The sequence below is a fragment of the Sus scrofa genome, chromosome 3 (assembly GCF_054392235.1).
Source record: "Sus scrofa isolate SSC_HxYL_T2T_F1_AM1 chromosome 3, Sscrofa_HxYL_maternal_Yorkshire_Landrace_v2.0, whole genome shotgun sequence".
Lineage (NCBI taxonomy): Eukaryota > Metazoa > Chordata > Mammalia > Artiodactyla > Suidae > Sus > Sus scrofa.
The window spans coordinates 45,123,943-45,141,894 of record NC_139385.1 but is presented as its reverse complement, the minus strand read 5'-3'; the positions used below and the strand labels follow the sequence as shown (position 1 = coordinate 45,141,894).

The window sequence follows — 17,952 nt, the reverse complement described above, 5'->3', positions numbered from 1 at the left end:
GGTCCTCGGTGTGGCTTTCTCCTTGGCTGAGCGAATCCCTTATTTGCAGCTTAACATCACCTCTGTGCCTGTTGTCACTTGTTCGTTTTGAGGAGGCTGTTCCACGCACCCCCCTGGATGTAAGGGCTTGTCCTTGACCTGTTAGCTCGTTCCCTTGGCAGGTCCTTGTTGCGCGCCTGTTAGGTACAGACTGGGAATGGGGTACAGCAGTGAACAGAGCCAAGGCCCTGCCTTCGTGAGGCTTCCTTCCAGCAGTCGTCGAGTGGACGCATCAGGGCCCACGGTGGTGAGAGGAAAAATGAGGCAGGGTCAGGGGACGGGGTGACAGGGAGGAGGGAGGAGATCAACGTCTTTGGATTGGTCGGGTCAGGGCTCTGATGAGCTGACGTTGGGCAGAGGCCTTGAATGATAGGAGGGAGGTGGTGCTGGGGCACGTGCTTCCCGCATTCCAGGGCCAAAGGGCTGGGCTGTGTGACTGGGGTGCAGTGCGCTGGGCTGGAGCAGCAAGGGCGGCAGCAGGGACCACGCACAGCTTTGCAAGATGTGACCAGGGCTTGCACAGTCTGTGGTTTCATGGCTGAAAGCGTCTTCACTTCCCGAGACGGTGGACCCGAGGAAGAGGCTGGAGGACAGGTCAGGAGTCTGGCTTTGGACACTCTAAGTGTCAGCTGCCTGCTGGACGTTTGAGTGCTGGTGTCGAGAAGCCACGTGAAGTTCAGTCTAGAGTTCAAGGGTCAGATCTGAGCTGGAGGTGGAATTTTGGCGTCATCTACATGGAAGGGGTCTAAAGGCCCGCGTGAGGACCCATGCGGTGGTTTGGAGGGAGAGAAGAGAAGGGAGGAGAGGGGCCTGGCCGTCCCGTGTTCAGACGGAGGTCAAGAGGAGGAAGAGGGTCGGGCAGGGGAGACTGAGAAGACGCTAGAGGGATGGGGTGAGCGCCCAGGAGGAGGGGACCTGGAGGGCAGAAGAGGGGGCTCCAGGGGAGAAGGAGCAGCTGCAGATCCAACAGGAGGGTGGAGAAGCCCCCGCAGGACTTGAGTCCATTGAGTGTTGCCGTCGGGGCCTTGGTAGGTGAGAGCTGACCGGAGGGGCCTCGGAGGCAGTGAGAGGGCGTCCACAGTGCCAGGGTGTTCAGAACTCGTCTGAGGGGCATGTGCGAGGGCAGGGCAAAGAGGAGCAGAGGGGTTTTATTTTGGGTTTTTAGGAGTTCCTGTCATGGCTCAGCAGAAATGAATCTGACTGGTATCCATGAGAATACAGGTTCCATTTCTGGGCTACCTCGATGGGTTAAGGATCCAGTGTTGCCCTGAACGGTGGTGTAGGTCGCAGGTGCAGCTCGGATCCCGAGTTGCTGTGGCTGTGGTTTAGGCCGGTGGCTACAGCTCCGATTAGACCCCTAGCCTGGGAACCTCCATATGCCACGGGTGCGGCCCTAGAAAGACAAAAGACCAAAACAAATACGTTTTTAGAAGAGGAGGGAAGCTGTAGCATGTATGGGTGCTGGTGGGAGCGATCTCCGGAGAGACCAGCCCTCCCGGTTTGCTGGGGAGGCAGAACTTGCTGTTTGAAAAGGCGGAGTTGGTCACCCTTATCTAGACAATGAAAGACTGTGTTTTGTTTCTTTTGCTCCTTTCACCTGTTTCTGGAGCGGCTGTCCATCCAGAAGCCAAACTTAGCCCTGCTTCCCTGTCTCTAAGTCCCTGCCCTCCCTGCTGTCCCCTGGTGGGTCTCTGGGCCTCCAGGGAGCCTCAGTGCAGACCCAGCGGTGCTCCCGAGATGCCAGTGGGGTGGCCCCTGCGGCACCAGCCTCGGCGTGCATGTCTCTGTTCGAAGGTGCCTGCTTAGGAGATGCGTTTGTAGCATATTCCAGCCGGCAGTACGTAGACCCTGGTCCCCTCCTGCCCCCACAGCCTGACGGCGGCTCCGCCATCTCCTCCTCCCGTGGGTGTTGCTGGTTATTGAGCGGCTGGTGCAAAAGCTAGGTGGGTCCGTGCTGACATGATGTCCGTAGCGAGACGGGCCCTCAGCTGGCCTTGGTGTCTTTTTCCTGTAGGAAGACTCAGAGGACAGTGAGATTGACCTGGAGGATGAGGAGGACGACGACGACGATTTGGAGGACGAGAGCATCGCTGTCTCACCTGCCAAGCCCAGTCGCAGAGGCCGGAAACCTGAGCCCCTGGATGAGAGTGACAATGATTTCTGACCTCCTGGCCAAGAGACACAGGCAGACTAGAACCCTCAGATTTGTAGGTAAAGGGCGGTCGGAGGGGCCAGCAGGAAACATGCACGGTGTTGGAGAAGCCAGCTGGACTCCCTGTTGAGGAAGCACAACCTGCTTCTGCCCTAGCCTCCTGTGCTTTACTCCCCAGGGCTTAAGCTAGAACCAGAGCAAACCCCAAAGATTGTTTTGCCTTATTTATCTCCTAAAACTTGGGAAATGCATGCATTCTTAGTGATTCACATCCACAGGACAAAAACGTGAGAAAGAACAGCCAACACTCAGTAAGTATTGGCTGTTGTTTCTGTCACTCATTTCTGCTGAGTCGGCGGGACTCAGAGCCCCGACCTGTGGCAGGAACTGGACACAGGACTCGTTTTGGGAATTGGAGGGAGTGTCTGACTCTTAATCACGAACACAGTTTAGAACGTTTCCGTTATATCAGCTTTTACTCCTAGTCCTTATTTCACACTGTACTCTTGCTTTTTCCTTCTGCATGCTCACAATACCAAGCTTTTAAATGTATTTTACTAACACTTTCTGAGAGTTGGCTGGCTTTGATGAAAACCAACTTTCCCTGAAAAGTGGGCAGCAGAGAGATGCTCCAGGTTATGCATCCTCTGTTTCCTCTTGGAGGCTGGCAGTCTGCCTTAGAAAAGAGCAAATTAAGGAAAAAGTGTATGTATGGATTTGTGTTTCTGACTCAAAAAAGTGAACCAGAATTGAATTCAATAGAATAGGACCAGGAGAATTTCCCTTTTGTAAAATGAGACGCATCAGAGAGTGGGCTTGGGTTTTGTTGTTCTGTTAATATGGAAAGCACAGAGTTTTCATTTATTTTTCAGTTACAAAGTCAAAAGACTTGTGAAGTTCTTTATCTCTTAATAAATGTATTGAATATACCGTATTTTTATATCATTTTTATTTGAAAGTTAATTGTTTTATTTATTTGCCCCTGTAACATAAATACTTATTCAGGAGAAGTTCACAGGTTATTAGAGTGCATGTAAATTTTGGGGCATTATGTGACAGTGAGGTACCTTTGCTTTTTTCTCCGTCTTTCCCTAAATCTTACATTTGAGATGACCCCCTTTTAAAAACACTCAGCATCCAGTTGATGCACCAATTATCTGAGATGTGCCGTCTTTGAAGCCTTACTTGCCAAGGAAGTAGGTGTTTGGGTCCACGTCAGCCCTCAGGTGCCATGGCTTTTAAGCCACAAGAGTCCTTGCATCTTCTTGGATGTTATAGCTTTGCTTTACCTGAGTCTGACCTGTCTTGGATTTTGAAAAACAAGGAATGTATTTCTGTTTCCCTCGTGTGATGCTCTCTCCTGATGGGCGTTGACCGGGGAGCCCAGCCCAAGCCACAGGTCACACGTCCACAGGAAGAGTGGGCAGCCATTGTTTCACCTGTTCCTTGTCCTTCATCCCTTGCTTAACTGGCTTTGCGCCAAGTCTCCCATGGGCTTCTGCATCTTCACTTGAGCAGAGTCTGTCAACATAGGAGCTTCAGGTATGGATTGTAGTTATTAATGTATTTCTGTCGCTGGAACGGATCTAGGAGTCGGATGTGTGCAGGTGCCTTATAACTCGCTGTCATTCGGTTTGGGTCAAGCAGCAGAGCAGACTGAGGCCCCAAAGGCGACTGATTAGGTCAGTGGAAAACAAGCATTTAGATCATTGCTGACAGGTTGTTTTACTCTGTAATTTAAAGGGCCTCTTAAAATGCTTTACAATGTGTGTATTGGCCTCCCCAGAATTAAGTGCCTCGTAATAATAAACCTGATCAAAGAGATGAAAGACTTATATGCTGAGAACTATGGAACATTAATCAAGGGATTAGAGAGGTGTAGGCTGGTGGCTACAGCTCCAGTTGGACCCCTAGCCTGGGAACCTCTATATGCTGCAGATGCAGCCCTAAAAGACAAAAAAAGACCAAAAAAAAAAAAAAAAGAAGAAGAAGAAGAATATAAAATGGAGAAAAAGACAGCCTCTTCGGCAAGTGGTGCTGGGAAAACAACAGCATGTAAATCAATGAAACTAGAATACACCCTCACACCATGCACAAAAATAAACTCAAAGTGGCTTAAAGATTTAAACATAAGACACCTTAAAACTCCCAGAGGAGAACATGGGCAAAACACTCCAACATCAACCGTAGGAATGCTTTCTTAGGTGAGTCTCCCAAGGCAATAGAGATAAAAGTGAACCAGTAGGGTCTAATCAAGTTTAGAAGCTTCTGCACAGAAAAGGAAACTTAAAAAAAAAGAAAAGAAAAGAAAACCGCTAGGATCAGAGGAGATAATTGCAAATGATCCAACTGACCAGGGCTTAATGTCCAAAACATACAAACAATTCATACAACTCAGCAACAACAACAACAAAAAAACCAGCTGAAAAGTGGCAGAAGACCTAAATAGACATTTCTCCAGAGAAGACATAGGGATGGCCAGCAGGCAGATGAAAAAATGCTCATCACTACTTATTAGAGAAACGCACATCAAACTACAATGAGGTACTTCCTTACACTGGTCAGAATGGCCATCATTAATAAGTCTACAAATGACAACTTCTAGAGAGGGTGTGGAGGAAAGGGAAGCCTCCTATACTACCGGCGTGAATGTAAATTGGTACAACCACTATGGAAAACAGGATGGAAGCTCCTCAGGAAGCTAAATATAGACCTCCCCTATGATCCGGCAGTCCCACTCTTGGGCATCTATCCAGACACACCTGCAGTTCGAAACGATGCATGCACCCTATGTTCATAGCAGCACTGTTTACAACAGTCGCGACATGGAAACAATCTGCATGTCCGTTGGCGGGGGATGGACTGAGAAGATGGGGCCCATACACAGTGGAATACCACTCAGCTGTAGAAAGAACAAAATAATGCCGCATGCAGCAGCGTGTATACAGCCAGATTATTATGCTAGGTGAAGTAAGATGGACAAAGACCATATGATATCACTTACATAACACAGCACCGATGAACCTGCCTACAAAACAGACAGACTCACAGAGAACAGACCTGTGGTTGCCGAGGGGGAGGGAGGAGGATGGACTGGGAGTTTGAGGTTGGCACTTACAGACTGTTTAGAATGGATAAGCAACGAGGTCCTGCTGTACAGCACAGGGAGCTAAAGCCAGTCTCTTGCGATAGAACAAGACGGAAGACACTATGAGAAAAAGAGTGTGTGTATATATACATACATACATACGAATGACTGGGTCACTTTGCTATATAACAGAAATTGACAGAACACATTGTAAATCAACTATAGTCAAAAACTTCCACATCTTTTTTTTTTGCTGAGAAACTTTGTAATGGGGATAATCAGGTCTTATTTGGAAGGCAGCTGTGCTCACCACTATGCCACCAAAGCAGGGTCTTATTTGATTTCCAATAGACCTAGGTCAAATAAAATGTGGACTTAATGTGGAAGTCTCTAAATACAAATCTATTATTAATCAAACCAAGAAGCTGAAGATAACATCAATACTATATATCAACTTAATATTGAATATTTTCCAGATCGTGTGAACCCCCATGATTCATTCTGGCCAGTTCCTTTTTTTATTTCCGAGTATTGATATAAATGCTTAATTGCCTTAAGCCACTTAAATGAAGCTCTTTTACGACGTCAGCCCCACTGTGAATCAGCTGTACTTTCATAACAGTTTTGAAAATGGGCGTGGGCAGGAGACGTCAAGGAATTTTTACGTGCTCAGTTTTCGTGGGTAGGAATAACCATCGGGTCATCCACGGGGAATTCTGAGGACACACTTCCCTCTGATGTGGGGCAGGAAGAAGAAATACAGGCGTGCACTCGTGAGCATTTTAAGCTGTGAGGTCTTTGTCGCGTGTCCCGGTGGGTTCACAGCATACCATGGAAATATCACACCTGTCACACTCTTGGTGCTGGAAGCCAGGACCGGTGGAATTGGAAGGGAAGTGGAGGGTCCTCCTCCCTCTCCAGAGCAGAGGTCCTTCCTGTGAGGCGGGATCAGAGCAGGACGACAGAGGGCTCAGGGAGGGATGCCGTGAGGAACGGGGAACTCAGAGTTTTGCAGAGTAACCGGCGTGTCTGTGAGAAACGCAGATCTGATCCTCTGTTGGATAGCCCGACAAGAATGAGCAGTGATGTAGAAAGTTAAATTTTGGAGTTCCCATCATGGTCAGTGGAAACAAATCTGACTAGTATCCATGAGGACACAGGTTCGATCCCTGGCCTCACTCAGTGGGTTAAGGATCCAGCGTTGCCATGAGCTGTGGTGTAGGTTGGAGACTTGGATCTGGCCTTGCTGTGGCTGTGCTGCAGGCTGGCAGCTACAGCTCTGATATGGCCCCTAGCCTGAGAGCCTCCATATGCCGCAAGTGCGGCCCTTAAAAAAAAAAAAAAAGTTAAAAACCTTTAGCTGTTCATTTCTAGGGAGACCAGTACATTAAACAGGAAGAAGCTAACTCAGCAGTGATCATCAGAACAAATAAAATCCTAAGAGAACCACCAACTGATGACTTAACCAAAAATCCTGCTGTCACTGCTGGAAGGATGGTGAAACCAAAAGTGGAGCTATAAAGTGACGCACATACAAGTGCCACTTCCCGTCATAGAAGGTTAGTGGAAAATGAACTAGTGCATGTAGGACAGGATGGTTAGCTCTGCGGTACTTGGCGAGGGGAGACACACGTGGTTCTTTTCCATTATAGGCCTTTTCCTGTCTGTGAGATTCCTCGGAAAGAGTACGGGCGAGGAGAGCCCGTGTCTGAGGGAAGAAGAGACTGGGACGGCACCTCTCAGATGTTCTCAAGTGGGTGTGTTTGCCTCTAGTGATTAGGACGAGGTGGTCATGAGAAGGCAGAGGGGTGGGAAGGTGGTGACGTTAAGGGGTCCAGGACAGGGGATGTTGCCAAAGACGGGACGGGTGCCCAGGACGAGAGAGATCCTTGTTGTAAGTGTGCTTGAGTGAGAGTGACCGCTGGAGTGGGCAGTGAGGACATCTCTGGTAACCTCAGCACGAAGTGAGCTAGCGAGTGGGGGCTGAAGAGAGATCGGAATGCAGGGGTTTGTTTTTGTTTGTTTGCTTTTGTCACAGAAGGAAGCACCTTTTATTGTTGTGTTGTTGTTTGTTTTTTTCCTCACTGTGCCCAGGGCATGTGGAAGTTCCCTGGTCTGGGATTGAACCCACCTCTGCAGTGATAACACCCAGTCCTTACCCCACTGCACCACGGGGGGAATCCCGAGAGGTGGCGATTTGAAGTGAGTACGGATGACTGTTGAGAAAGGCGGATGGTCGCAAGGGAGGAGAGGAGGCAGAGCCGGGGGAGATGGGGTCACAGAGCGTGTTGAGGGACAGAGGGCCTCTTTTTAAGAGGAAAACACACATTTCTTTTTAAGTGAAAGGAACTAGCTTGTGGAGTGAGGGGGAGAGAAGGGGTGAGGGGAAGGGGGCGCAGCGAGAGGCTGAGTGCAATTGATGCAGCAGAGTCTGCAGTGGGAGCCATTCTGCTTAAACATTGCGTCTGTGTTGAAAACATTCACACCAGCTGATGGGCTGATGCTACTCGTTGGGGTTAAGACGGCTAATTTCTATAGCATCTATTGTATTTACAGCCCGAAACAGTTTTCTTGACTTGGGCATCAGCTAGAGGACCCGGAATACGGAAGCCTTGCCTTAGAAGTTGGGCCCTACGCTAAAGGATGGCCGATCCTGACAAAGCTTATTAAAAGCAAGTTTTGAAAGGATCCAGCTGTTTCTTTTCTAGGATAAAGCTCAAGAATATTTTAAGGAATACAAAAATAGTCATTACCCAATAAGGTAAAATTCTCTGGCATCAAATCAAAAATGACCAGAGTTACTACAACATTGTAAATCAACTCTACTTCAATGAAACTTAAAAGGAGAAAAAAATTACCGCAGGCATACAGAGTTCTCATGTGGTGCAGCAGGTTAAGGATCCAGGGTTGTCTCTGTGTTGGTGCAGGTTTGATCCCCGGCCTGGCACTGTGGGTTAAGGATCCCACATTGCCGAAGTTGTGGCATAGGTTGAGCTGAGGCTCAGATTTGATCCCTGGCCCGGGAGCTTCCCCATGCTGTGGGGGCAACCAAAAAAGAAAAAAATAGTCAAGAAGCAGACCAAGGGATGACCCAGAAATGACAGTTGACAGAATTAGTAGAAAAGGACGTGGACACAGTTTTCCATGTGTTCAGAGGGTGGAGGAGAGCACGAGCGTGTTGAGAGACGGATGACATGGAGAAAGTCTCCAGCAGCCCTTCCAGAGACTTTAAAAACCGAGAGGAAAACTACACAAGCTGAGATTAAAAGCATATTAAACACTGCAGGAAAAAACATTACTGACCCTAAAGACACAGGTCACATTTGTCCAAAAGGAAAAACAAACAAAAAAGACCCCCCCCCCGAAATCCCAGTGTGTTGGTTATCAATTTATTGCCCCTGCTCCAGATTGACCTTTTCACCTGCTGACAGTGGCGGTATTCGTTTTAAACATCTCTCCTGAGGGACCCAGCAAGATGTTCCTAAGCCTTGTTAGTCTGTTGCTTGAGAGACTTTGAAAGGAGGGAGGAAGGGGCTTTGCTTCTGAGGTCCCTGGAGAGCACTCTTTTTTCTCTAGTGCTCTGGCCCCTGTGGTTTCGCCGGTGCTCTGTTCCTGCAAGGCACAGCTCTCCCCAGCATTTGGCCATTTCGGCTCTTGACTGCCACATTCTCAGCTCAGCCAGAACCAGTGCAAACCACAGGACAGTCTAGCAACATCTTGAAAGTACTGAAAGAAACAACTGTCACACTCAGATTTTGTACCCAGCAGAAATACCTTTCAAAACCAGTAATCCAGGAAAGACTGTACAAGACCTGTGTTCAATTGTCCCCAGTTTCCCGATCATGTTCTTGATTAGCTGATTTTTTTTCCCCCTTTAGTCTAGGATCCAATCAAAGATCTTAAATTGTTATGACTAATAACATCCTTTTGTTTAAAATAGTTCCCAGCCTTCTGTATTTTTCATCGCATTAACATTTTTTAAGAGGTCAGGCTTTTTTCTTCTTCCCAGAATGCCCCTCAATTTGGATTTTGTCTGACTTCCTTCGTGATCAAATTCAGGTAAACATTTTTGGCGGGAATAACACATCAGTGATGTGTCCTCTGAGCGTCACTGTGCAATATATGACATCCGTTTGTCCCCTTATCGGTGCTGTTAAGTTTATCACTTCACTGAAGCATTTGCATAATGTCTCCATTTTTAACGGACCTTTGTAAATACCTGTCAGGTGGTACTTCGTGACTGTGCAGATGTGCAGATTTCCTCTTCCTTAATAGGCTTTCCTCTGTGGTTTTATCATCCAGCGACAATTCTTATCCAAATACTCTTTTTTTTTTTTGGCCGTACCCCTAGCATGTGGAAACTCCCAGGCCAGGGATTGAACCTGTGTCACATTGAGCTGCCACAGTGACAATATGGGATCTTTAACCTGCTGTTCCACAGGGAACTTCCCAAGTACTCATTTTTAAAGAAACATTTGGAACAATAGTTCCTGTTTGAATTTGGAAGTAATAATTACTTTACAGTTTTTAGGCATTTTCCTTGGTTATTTAGCGGATGAGAGCCGCGATGTCCATTTGGAGTATTTCTCCTTTCAGCACAGCCATCGAGGGAACTTAGGCCAGGTGGAAGCTCAGCTATCTTGTCTTCAAGTGGGGGGCCGAAGAGAGAATGACACTAGAAGGCGTCCACATTTAACATACCGCTGATAACCACAGATGCCGCATAACACGTGGCAGATGTGATCCATGTCTTTGAAAGGCCTTGTCCTGGGTAAAAAGATGGCAAAAACCTTGTGAACGTTTTCGTCTCCCTAATCCTAGCGTCAAAGCCTTCATTTCTCTTCAAAAATCTTTCGTGATTTTTCCTTATGACTCTAAGGCTCATACTCCCAAAACCTTCTTTTCTTCTTGAAAAAGGAGAGGGAGGTCCCCTGTGTCACGGATGCCGGATGAACGGATGCGCTTGAAAATGGCAGATCATTTCAGAATGGGGGGCATGAGTGTACCCAGGTCAGGGAAAGGGCAGTCATAAGAAAAATTAGGAGCACATGAAGCCCTCAGGATGTAAGTCAGCTCCGACTGGCTGCTCACTTGCTGAGCTTTGAGGCCTGTGTCCCCCGCGCCCCTTGGCGGAAACACCCATCGGTGCTGGAGCAGCGTCCGTCCCTCCGCTGCCTAGACTGGCCCTGCTCGTGTCCACCTTCGGCAGCTCTTTTCCAGCTTCCCCACAGGAGCCCTGCTCTCCCGCAGGTCCGCATCGTTCCCAGACCCCAGGAAGGCGCCCCGGGAAACGGTCCTTCTGTGTGAAAGCGTCCAGCTGTGGCTCTGCCTGTTGTCCTGCCTGGGCAGGAAATGTTTTGCTCACATTTCAACAGTGCACGAGGGAGCATTTGTCTTGATAGCTTCTGAGATCATCCTGGCACCAGATTCCCCAATGTGGTTTCCCTGGAGACTGGGAGAGAAGGATGAGGACAGAGCTGGAAGACTGGCTGGAGGCCCGAAGGCCCAAAGGCTCTCCTTAGTGAAGAGCAGACAGACACGGCATCCCATGCAGAACCCCGGGTGAAACTGTGCTTCCAGGGTCCCTCTTCCAGACAAGCTCAGAACCGCTCCCTCCTTTCTGGCTGCGCCCGTGGCATGTGGCAGTTCCCAGGCCAGGGACTGAACCCACACCACGCTAGTGACAATACGGGATCCTTAGCCCTCTGAGCCCCACCAGGGAACTCTAGACAGCTCACTTTTTTTTTTTTTTTGTCTTTTTTTGCCATTTCTTGGGCCATTCCCGAAGCATATGGAGGTTCCCAAGCTAGGGGTCAAATCGGAGCTGTAGCCGCCGGCCTACATCAGAGCCACAGCAACGCGGGATCTGAGCCATGTCTACGACCTACACCACAGCTCACAGCAACGCCGGATCGTTAACCCACTGAGCAAGGGCAGGGATCGAACCCACAACCTCATGGTTCCTAGTCGAATTCGTTAACCACTGAGCCACGAGGGGAACTCCTAGACGGCTCACTCTTAACACCGAGTTCCCTCACAGAGCTGCCAAAGGCCTGGAGTCAGCTGGCTGTGAGATTGAGGTGGAAAGCCTGAGGGCAGTTCTCAGGGTGAGCGGGAACGGCAGGTGCGACTGAACCCCACTCACCTGATGTGCTGAAGCCCGTGGTTTCCAGACAGCGCGGTGGCAACACATATTGCCCCGTCCATCCCCAAGGAGTTCTCTTGAAGGCTAGGCAGAGAAAAGATGGAGACGCCACACTGAGCCACTCAGGGCAGAGGGACAGCCCTGTGCTATCCCAGGGACAGGTCTGGGACTGATGTGTTCACAGGTGCTACAGCAGCAGTGAGGTGGCACTTAACCCCGAGAGCCGTGTCTCCAGGTAGCCAGGTGACACGTCCAGGTGCCACGGAGGACGTGAGACCGAACATGCAGAGATGACCAAACTCATCCACCACGCAGACCCTGGCGATCAGAATGGTGTGAGCTATTTGTATTTGGAAGGGAGCCGCTCCAGAGGAGATCCAGAGCGTCTTATGCCACAGAAGGTTCCAGAAGAGAAGCCTGCTGCTCTGAGGAGCAGGTAGGTCTGGGTAACCACTCACTTGAGTCTTCGGAGGCTTGAGTTGACCTTCAGCGCATTTGCCAGGGCTTTGGCTCCGGCCACCCCGATGGCATTTCCTCTTAAGCTGTCGGGAAAGACGGGACCCCTAAGGCACAGTGATAGCTGAAAGGCGAACGAACGTGGTACCTCATCAGGTGAGCGTGTGGGCTGCTGCGGGGAGGCGGCGTGGAGTCAGCAACCTCGAGGGTGGGGTTGCTCCCACCTCACTTCCGGGCACAGAACGGAAATGGGCGCTGGGAGCGGGACATACGACAAGGGTGAGGCCAGCCCAACCTGGGTGGTTTGTGGAGGCCTCGTCCTCCATTTTCGTTCCGAAGAAAGAGCTGGGCTGAGGCTCAGAGGCAGTGCTCCGTCCAGGAGCAGGGGTGATCTAGACACCCCAGGAGCAGAATCGTCTCGCGCAGGCCGGGATCCTGGCCACCCCAGGGCCCTAAACTGGGCTTGGGGACATGTTCAGCCTGGGCGAGGCCGAGGAGAAGCAGACCAGCAAGCGAGGCTCCCAGGAAAAGGGGGGAGGTGGGGCTGGGGCAGCGGGGCCAGCTTGCTGTCTCCGCAGACGCCTCAGTGATGGGAGAGTCTCCCTTCCAAAGTCATTCATTTCGAATCAACAGCTAGGTTTGGGAGCCAGAGGCTGTCGCTGGAGAGGAAATACTTACTCGAGGATCTCCAAGGTTCTGTTCACAGCCAGGGCCTCGCCCAGTGCCTGGGCGCCTGGGGCCCCGATGGAGGCCACCTGGAGACTGGAAGGAGAGAGCAGTCAGCGGACGGGCGGCCTCTCCAGCCTCACGCCTGCCTGGTCACGCTCTGCCCGCATCTGCCCTTCGCTTCCTCCACCCCTTGACTTAAGGCTGGCAGCGGGGAGACAGCGCTGAAGGCTGCCAGGTGTGGTCCATCCGAAGGACACAGCATCTCCTGCCCACACTGACACCAGGCAGAGAGCTGGGTGCTGTGGATACAGAAGTTGAAGGGACACTCCCTGAACCCCTGGTTCTAACTTCCTAGATGTCCCAATGGCTAATCTTAGGAACATCAAACGCACCTGCCTGGTCTGTTTTACAGTGTGTGGTGTGAAAGGATGGGTGGGGGCCGGCTTCCTGGGCTGCCGGGCCCCCCCGGCACTTACTAGAGAGCAGTGAGGGTCGTGTTTGCCTTCAGGGCAATGGCCACGGCAGAGGCACCTTCATCCCCGATGGCGTTCTCCTGCAGACTGAACACAGGGCCCGGGCCCTCGTGTGAGGTGCCAAGCTTGGGCCTTCTAGGCCTGAGACCACACGCACAGTAGTCAGCCGCGTTCCCAGGGCCACCCCCGGGGGGGGGACTGTGCCTCCTGTGCAGCCACAGTTGCCTGAGGCAGCCTCGTCACCATGCAGAGAGGTCTGCGGTCTGCAGGAGTCTGGACCCTCAGAGGCAAACCAGAAAAGGAACATGTGGCAACACTGTCAGCAAGATCTTAGAGGAAAAAAGCATGCTTTTCAAAGCTAACCAGAAAATCAAAGCCCTCAATTTCTGGGCCATTCTTGTTGGCCATCTTTTTTTTTTTTTTTCCCCCCTTCCTTTCACATTGGAGGGAAGTGGCAGATCCTGAAGCATTAGACGATTAATAAGAGTTTGGTTCAAGTGGACACTGGTATGTTTACAGGTGCAGCTCACATCCATAATTTCTTTTGGCTTTTTTTTTTTTTTTTTTAGGGCTGCACCTGCAGCATATGGAAGTTCCCAGGCTAGTGGTCAAGTCAGAGCTGTCGCTGCCGGCCTGCACCACAGCTCACAGCAATGCTGGATCCTTAACCCACTGAGTGAGGCCAGGGGTTGAACTCATGTATGGATACCAGTCAGATTCGTTACCGCTGAGCCACGGGAACTCCCAGCATTCATAATTTTAATAAGCATTTGAGGTGTTGGCTACCAGCAAGCCCAGTACCGTCCTCTTGGAACTCAGATCAGAGGGCAGATGAGCAGTCACCAGCCACAGGCAGCGGGGAGGACCCTGTGGAGTTGCCCTCACTGAGTGGCAGGGAGTGGGGGGCTTTGCACAGAGGTGGCCCAGCAGAAAGAGGTCTAGACCAAAACCCAGAAGTGAGAGATGGGGGGAGGAACCCAGAGAACTGGAGTTGCTGGAATGTGGGGTGAGGCTGAGCAGGTGCAAAGGAAGCAGGTCTGCAGGGGCCTCGGAAGCCACGCTAAGGGTTGGACTTCACTCTGCAGGCATTGCCAAGCCATTGAAACATCTTATCCAGGATGGGGAGAGCGAGACGTTTGGCAGAGATCTTTGGCCAGCAGTCTGAGAGGGGGCTGGACGTGGAGGCTGCTTCAGTGATGCAGGTGAGTGAGGCTGGTGGCCTGGACAGTGGCTGTGGGGGCAGAGGGCGATGGGTGGGACCTTGGGAGAAGGATCGGCAGGACTTGGAGGTGAATTGCAGGTGAGACGTGAGAGTGAAGGTGATGTTTCCAGCTTGCACAGTTGGTTGCTGGACCAATCATGAGGTGAGGGTCCAGGAAGCAGGCTTGTGGGGGCGATAGTGTGGGCAGTTTGAAGTAGCTGTGACACGCCCAGTGGGGAGTGGAATGGGCAGTGGACACGTGGGTCTGGAGCTCAGGAGAGGGGCCTGGAACATAGGTGTGGGGCCACTGGGACTTCGAAGGGAGTTGGAGCCCTGGACGAGGAGGAACTTTTTCTTTTTTTCTTTTTTGTCTTTTTAGGGCCGCACCCATGGCACATGGAGGTTCCCAGGCTAGGGGTCAAATTGGAGCTGTAGCTGCCGGCCTACACCAGAGCCACAGCAATGCCAGATCTTAGCCGCATCCGTGATCTATACCACAGCTCATGGCAATGCCACTTCCTTAACCCACTGAGCAAGGCCAGGGATCGAACCCACGTCCTCATGGATGCTAGTTGGGTTCGTTAACCGCTGAGCCACAACGGGAACTCTGAGGAGGAACAGAGCCCTGGGGATGCCATGTTCAGCCAGACAGGGGTGTCCTGGATGCTGGGGGAGAAGCAGACCAGAGCAGAAGAGGGCAAAGGTTACGCAGAGTTGCTGTCTGACCCAGCAGGTTCACTCCTGGGCGTACACACACGAGAGTTAAAAACGTGCGTCCATGTGGAAACTTGTACACAAGAAGCCTCAGCAGCAGCAGCAACAGCCGGGTTCATAATCGCCACAACGTGGGAGAAAGCCACGTGTCCACCGGCGATGCGTGAACGGACAGGGTGTCTGCCCACTGCTGCGGGGTGTTAGTTACTTATGAAAAGGAAGGAAGTGCTGACAGGCAGTGTGAATGAACTTTGAAAACATCCCGAATGAAAGACACGGGTCGCAAAAGCCCACATGTTGTGACGTCCCTTATGTCACACGTACAGGCTGATCCGTGGAGGTGGTAGATGAGTTTTTACAGGGCGGGGGTTATGGAGGGACCCGTGGGTGTGGCGTTTCTTTTGGCGTGATTGAAAGGCTCTGAAACTGGTTGCGGTGATGTCCACCCAGCTCTGTGGATAACTGGAAACCAGTGCCTTGTACGCCTTAGGCAGCTGGATTCTATCTCACCAGGGCCCATGAGATGGGAACATGCCGCTGGCCTCAGCGGAGGAGGCTGTGTGTGGCGGGCACCCCACCACCACCACCACCGCCGTCCTGCAGCCCCTCTGGGCATGGGGGGCACTTACTCGAGGCTCGTCAGGCTCGTGTTGAGCTGTAGTGCTTGTCCCAGGGCCTTGGCGGCACCAGCCTGGATGAAGTTCCACTGCAGGCTGGGCAGACACAGACACACATGACCACGCGGCCCGTGACCACGCGGCCGAGCCCAGACCTCCTGTCTTGGGGGCTCCAGAAAGCAGGAGCCTCTTCGGCAGCGTGAGGCAGGGAATGGAGTCCCTAAGGATGGGGTCCTGGCCAAGATGGCAGAACTCCTGCAGCCCCCCTCAGGCTCATTCAAGGGGTCAGTGTGCGCTCTGGTCAAGGAGGGCACAGTGACCGGCCCCTGCGTGAAGCACGTGCACACAGAGGCACAGCGTGGGCACCCACCTCCCACCCTTGGCCCCTCCATGAATCAGCCCCAGGAAGCAGAGCAGGGACGCTACTGAGGTCCTGAGACCGCGTTGGGGGCAGGGCCCGTCGTGGGAGCTGGTCTCCCACCTCCCCTGGTTTGAGGGTAACCCTGCAGCTCCGCAAGGGGACAGGGCGGGGCGCCGCGGACTCACTGAAGGGACGTGAGGGCGCGGTTTTCTCTCACTGCCACTGCGATGGCCTGGGCGCCCTGATCGTGGAGCAGGTTGGCTGTCAGGCTGGGAAGAGGGGAAGGCGGGGTGGTGAGTGGGATCCGACAGTGCAGCCCCCTGGCCCTGCTCACTGGGGACTCCAGACCACTCTCCTGCCTCCCACCTGCACCCCGGGGCAGCATCCTGACCCCTGGAGTTGCCTGGCTCGCGCTTTTTAATGTGCTGGCGCTCTGGCCTGCACGCCCCTGCACTATTGAGCGGGCGTCTGACAGCCCCACGGCGGGGGCGGGTCAGGGGCCAGGCTCTGCTGGGTGAGCCTCCGTGACAGGTCACCTGCCAGGAGGTGGCAGAGCTGCCCGGGGACTCACTTCTGGTCCCTGTGCTGTGCTGCCCGCATTAGGGAGCCCTTCCCACGCGCTTGTATGGGGGGAACCCTAGAGGGATGTGGCCACTCTCTTCATCTTCATGTCACTGATGACATGAGAGAGGGGGCCTTGTTTCCAGGTTGCGTCAGACACAGGGTCTCCCGGCCACCCCCTCCCAACCAGGTCCTCCTCCAGCCTCCTGCAGTGGTGGGGGCGCCAAGGGTCTGTCCATCAGCTCCCAGCTCAGGGTGGCCGGGCCCTGGGGGGCATAAAGGAGCCTTAGAAGCACAGCCTGCCCGCCTTACATACTCCAGGCTCTTCAGGGTGCTATTGGTGCAGAGAGCGCGAGCCAGATCCTGGGCCCCGTCCGGGCTGATGGAGTTTTCTCGCAGGCTGAGGAGAGAGGACCCTGAGCTGCTGGCTGACAGCTGAGGCCTCGAGGAGGCAGGCCCGGGCACCCAGGCTTTAAGGGTGGGGAGAGCCTGCGGCAGGAAGCTCAACGCCGAAGGCTCATAGCCAAGGTTCCCCCTCACCACCCCCAGGACTTTAGCAGTAGAATAGACAGTCCGGGAGGAAGAGGAGAAGGTGACAGGACCTCAGAGACGTGGGCGCAGGGGCTGTATGAGGGGAGCAGCAGATCCAGCCGGCTGAAGGCTGTAGCCGTCCCTGCCTCCCCCATGAGCAGGATGCCAGGCTGTAGAGCCAAGCTGCCCGCCCATAGGTCTTCCCCGCGCAGGTCGGGCACGAGGTGTGGGCCTCTCGTCAGCAGCCTTTCCTTCCCAGTCCCGAGTCCCTTCAGACTCCCTGGCCAGAGGGCGGCCCTCGGGTGGAGAGGGAGGCAGGGGCTTACTTGAGGCTGAGGAGGGTCTGGTTGGTGCAGAGGGCTGCCATCAGCGCCGCCACTCCTGTGTCACTGATGGAGTTGCTTTGCAGGCTGTGGGCAGAGCACAGGGCACACATCTCAGGACCTGGAGGGAGTCCGGCCTGGGACTGCAGGGAGTTGGGGGGGGGGCTGTGCCCCTACCACCCTTCTCAGTTGTCATTCCTCTCCTGTTCCCCACATTCCAGCTTCTGCTCAGTCAGGGCAGGTACCAGCACAGCCAGCAGCAAAGCTTAGACTCTGCCTTGATGTTGGCAGCTCTGCACGGCTTTCTAGGGGGACATGTGTCTGCAGCCCCCAGAGAAGGTGATGTAGCTGAGTGTCCCCATTGTGGGGGCCATGCTGAGCTCCCCCCTCACCACTAAGGCCCCTGGAGCCAACCCCCTCTGTAGCCACCTGCTAGCCTATAAAGGGCCCTTGGTGCTTGTCAGTCTGAAAACTCCAGAACCACCACCAGCGGGACTGTCCAGGAAAAGGAAGCTGGTGGGGTGGCTGGAGGGAGAGACACTGAGGTCACAGTGTGCCCAGGGTCGGTGGTTGGCTGGGTTCTGGTGGGGGGGGGGCACCTGACTGACGGCCCTCCTCTGGG

At 52.8% G+C, this 17,952-nt stretch overlaps 2 protein-coding genes and 1 long non-coding RNA gene across 19 annotated transcripts in view; 2 read left to right on the top strand and 1 right to left on the bottom strand.

Annotated features, from left to right (window-relative positions):
- Positions 1–3,125, top strand: part of CLUAP1 (clusterin associated protein 1) — a 35,923-nt gene extending 32,798 nt beyond the window's left edge. For all 8 annotated transcript variants that reach the window (XR_014839409.1, XM_085015592.1, XM_085015591.1 and 5 more), the window contains 1 exon segment: positions 2,054–3,125. Coding sequence is in view for 7 of the 8 variants with exons in the window: in XM_085015592.1 (XP_084871718.1) it covers positions 2,054–2,203 (150 nt within the window). In the remaining variant the exon portion in view is untranslated.
- NLRC3 (NLR family CARD domain containing 3) overlaps positions 3,124–17,952 on the bottom strand; it is a 43,896-nt gene continuing 29,067 nt past the window's right edge. For 5 of the 7 annotated variants that reach the window (XM_021088094.2, XM_085017795.1, XM_003124651.5 and 2 more), the window contains exons 12-20: positions 17,334–17,417; positions 16,793–16,876; positions 16,101–16,184; positions 15,567–15,650; positions 13,026–13,109; positions 12,559–12,642; positions 11,883–11,966; positions 11,425–11,508; positions 3,124–10,731 (exon numbers count right to left, since the gene is read on the bottom strand). In XM_021088094.2, coding sequence (XP_020943753.2) covers positions 10,641–10,731; positions 11,425–11,508; positions 11,883–11,966; positions 12,559–12,642; positions 13,026–13,109; positions 15,567–15,650; positions 16,101–16,184; positions 16,793–16,876; positions 17,334–17,417 — 763 coding nt within the window. In that variant the 3' untranslated portion in view covers positions 3,124–10,640. Of the gene's footprint in view, positions 10,732–11,424; positions 11,743–11,882; positions 11,967–12,558; positions 12,643–13,025; positions 13,110–15,566; positions 15,651–16,100; positions 16,185–16,792; positions 16,877–17,333; positions 17,418–17,952 lie in introns of all 7 variants that reach the window. The other 2 variants (XR_002342918.2, XR_014840948.1) reach the window with 1 other exon arrangement.
- The window catches only part of LOC106509712 (uncharacterized), a 30,000-nt gene continuing 18,701 nt past the window's right edge, over positions 6,654–17,952 (top strand). For 2 of the 4 annotated variants that reach the window (XR_014840965.1, XR_014840967.1), the window contains exons 1-5: positions 6,654–6,838; positions 6,932–7,036; positions 7,374–7,481; positions 11,609–11,860; positions 14,108–14,224. This is a non-coding gene — a long non-coding RNA (uncharacterized LOC106509712). Of the gene's footprint in view, positions 6,839–6,931; positions 7,037–7,373; positions 7,482–11,608; positions 11,861–12,513; positions 12,785–14,107; positions 14,225–17,952 lie in introns of all 4 variants that reach the window. The other 2 variants (XR_014840964.1, XR_014840966.1) reach the window with 2 other exon arrangements.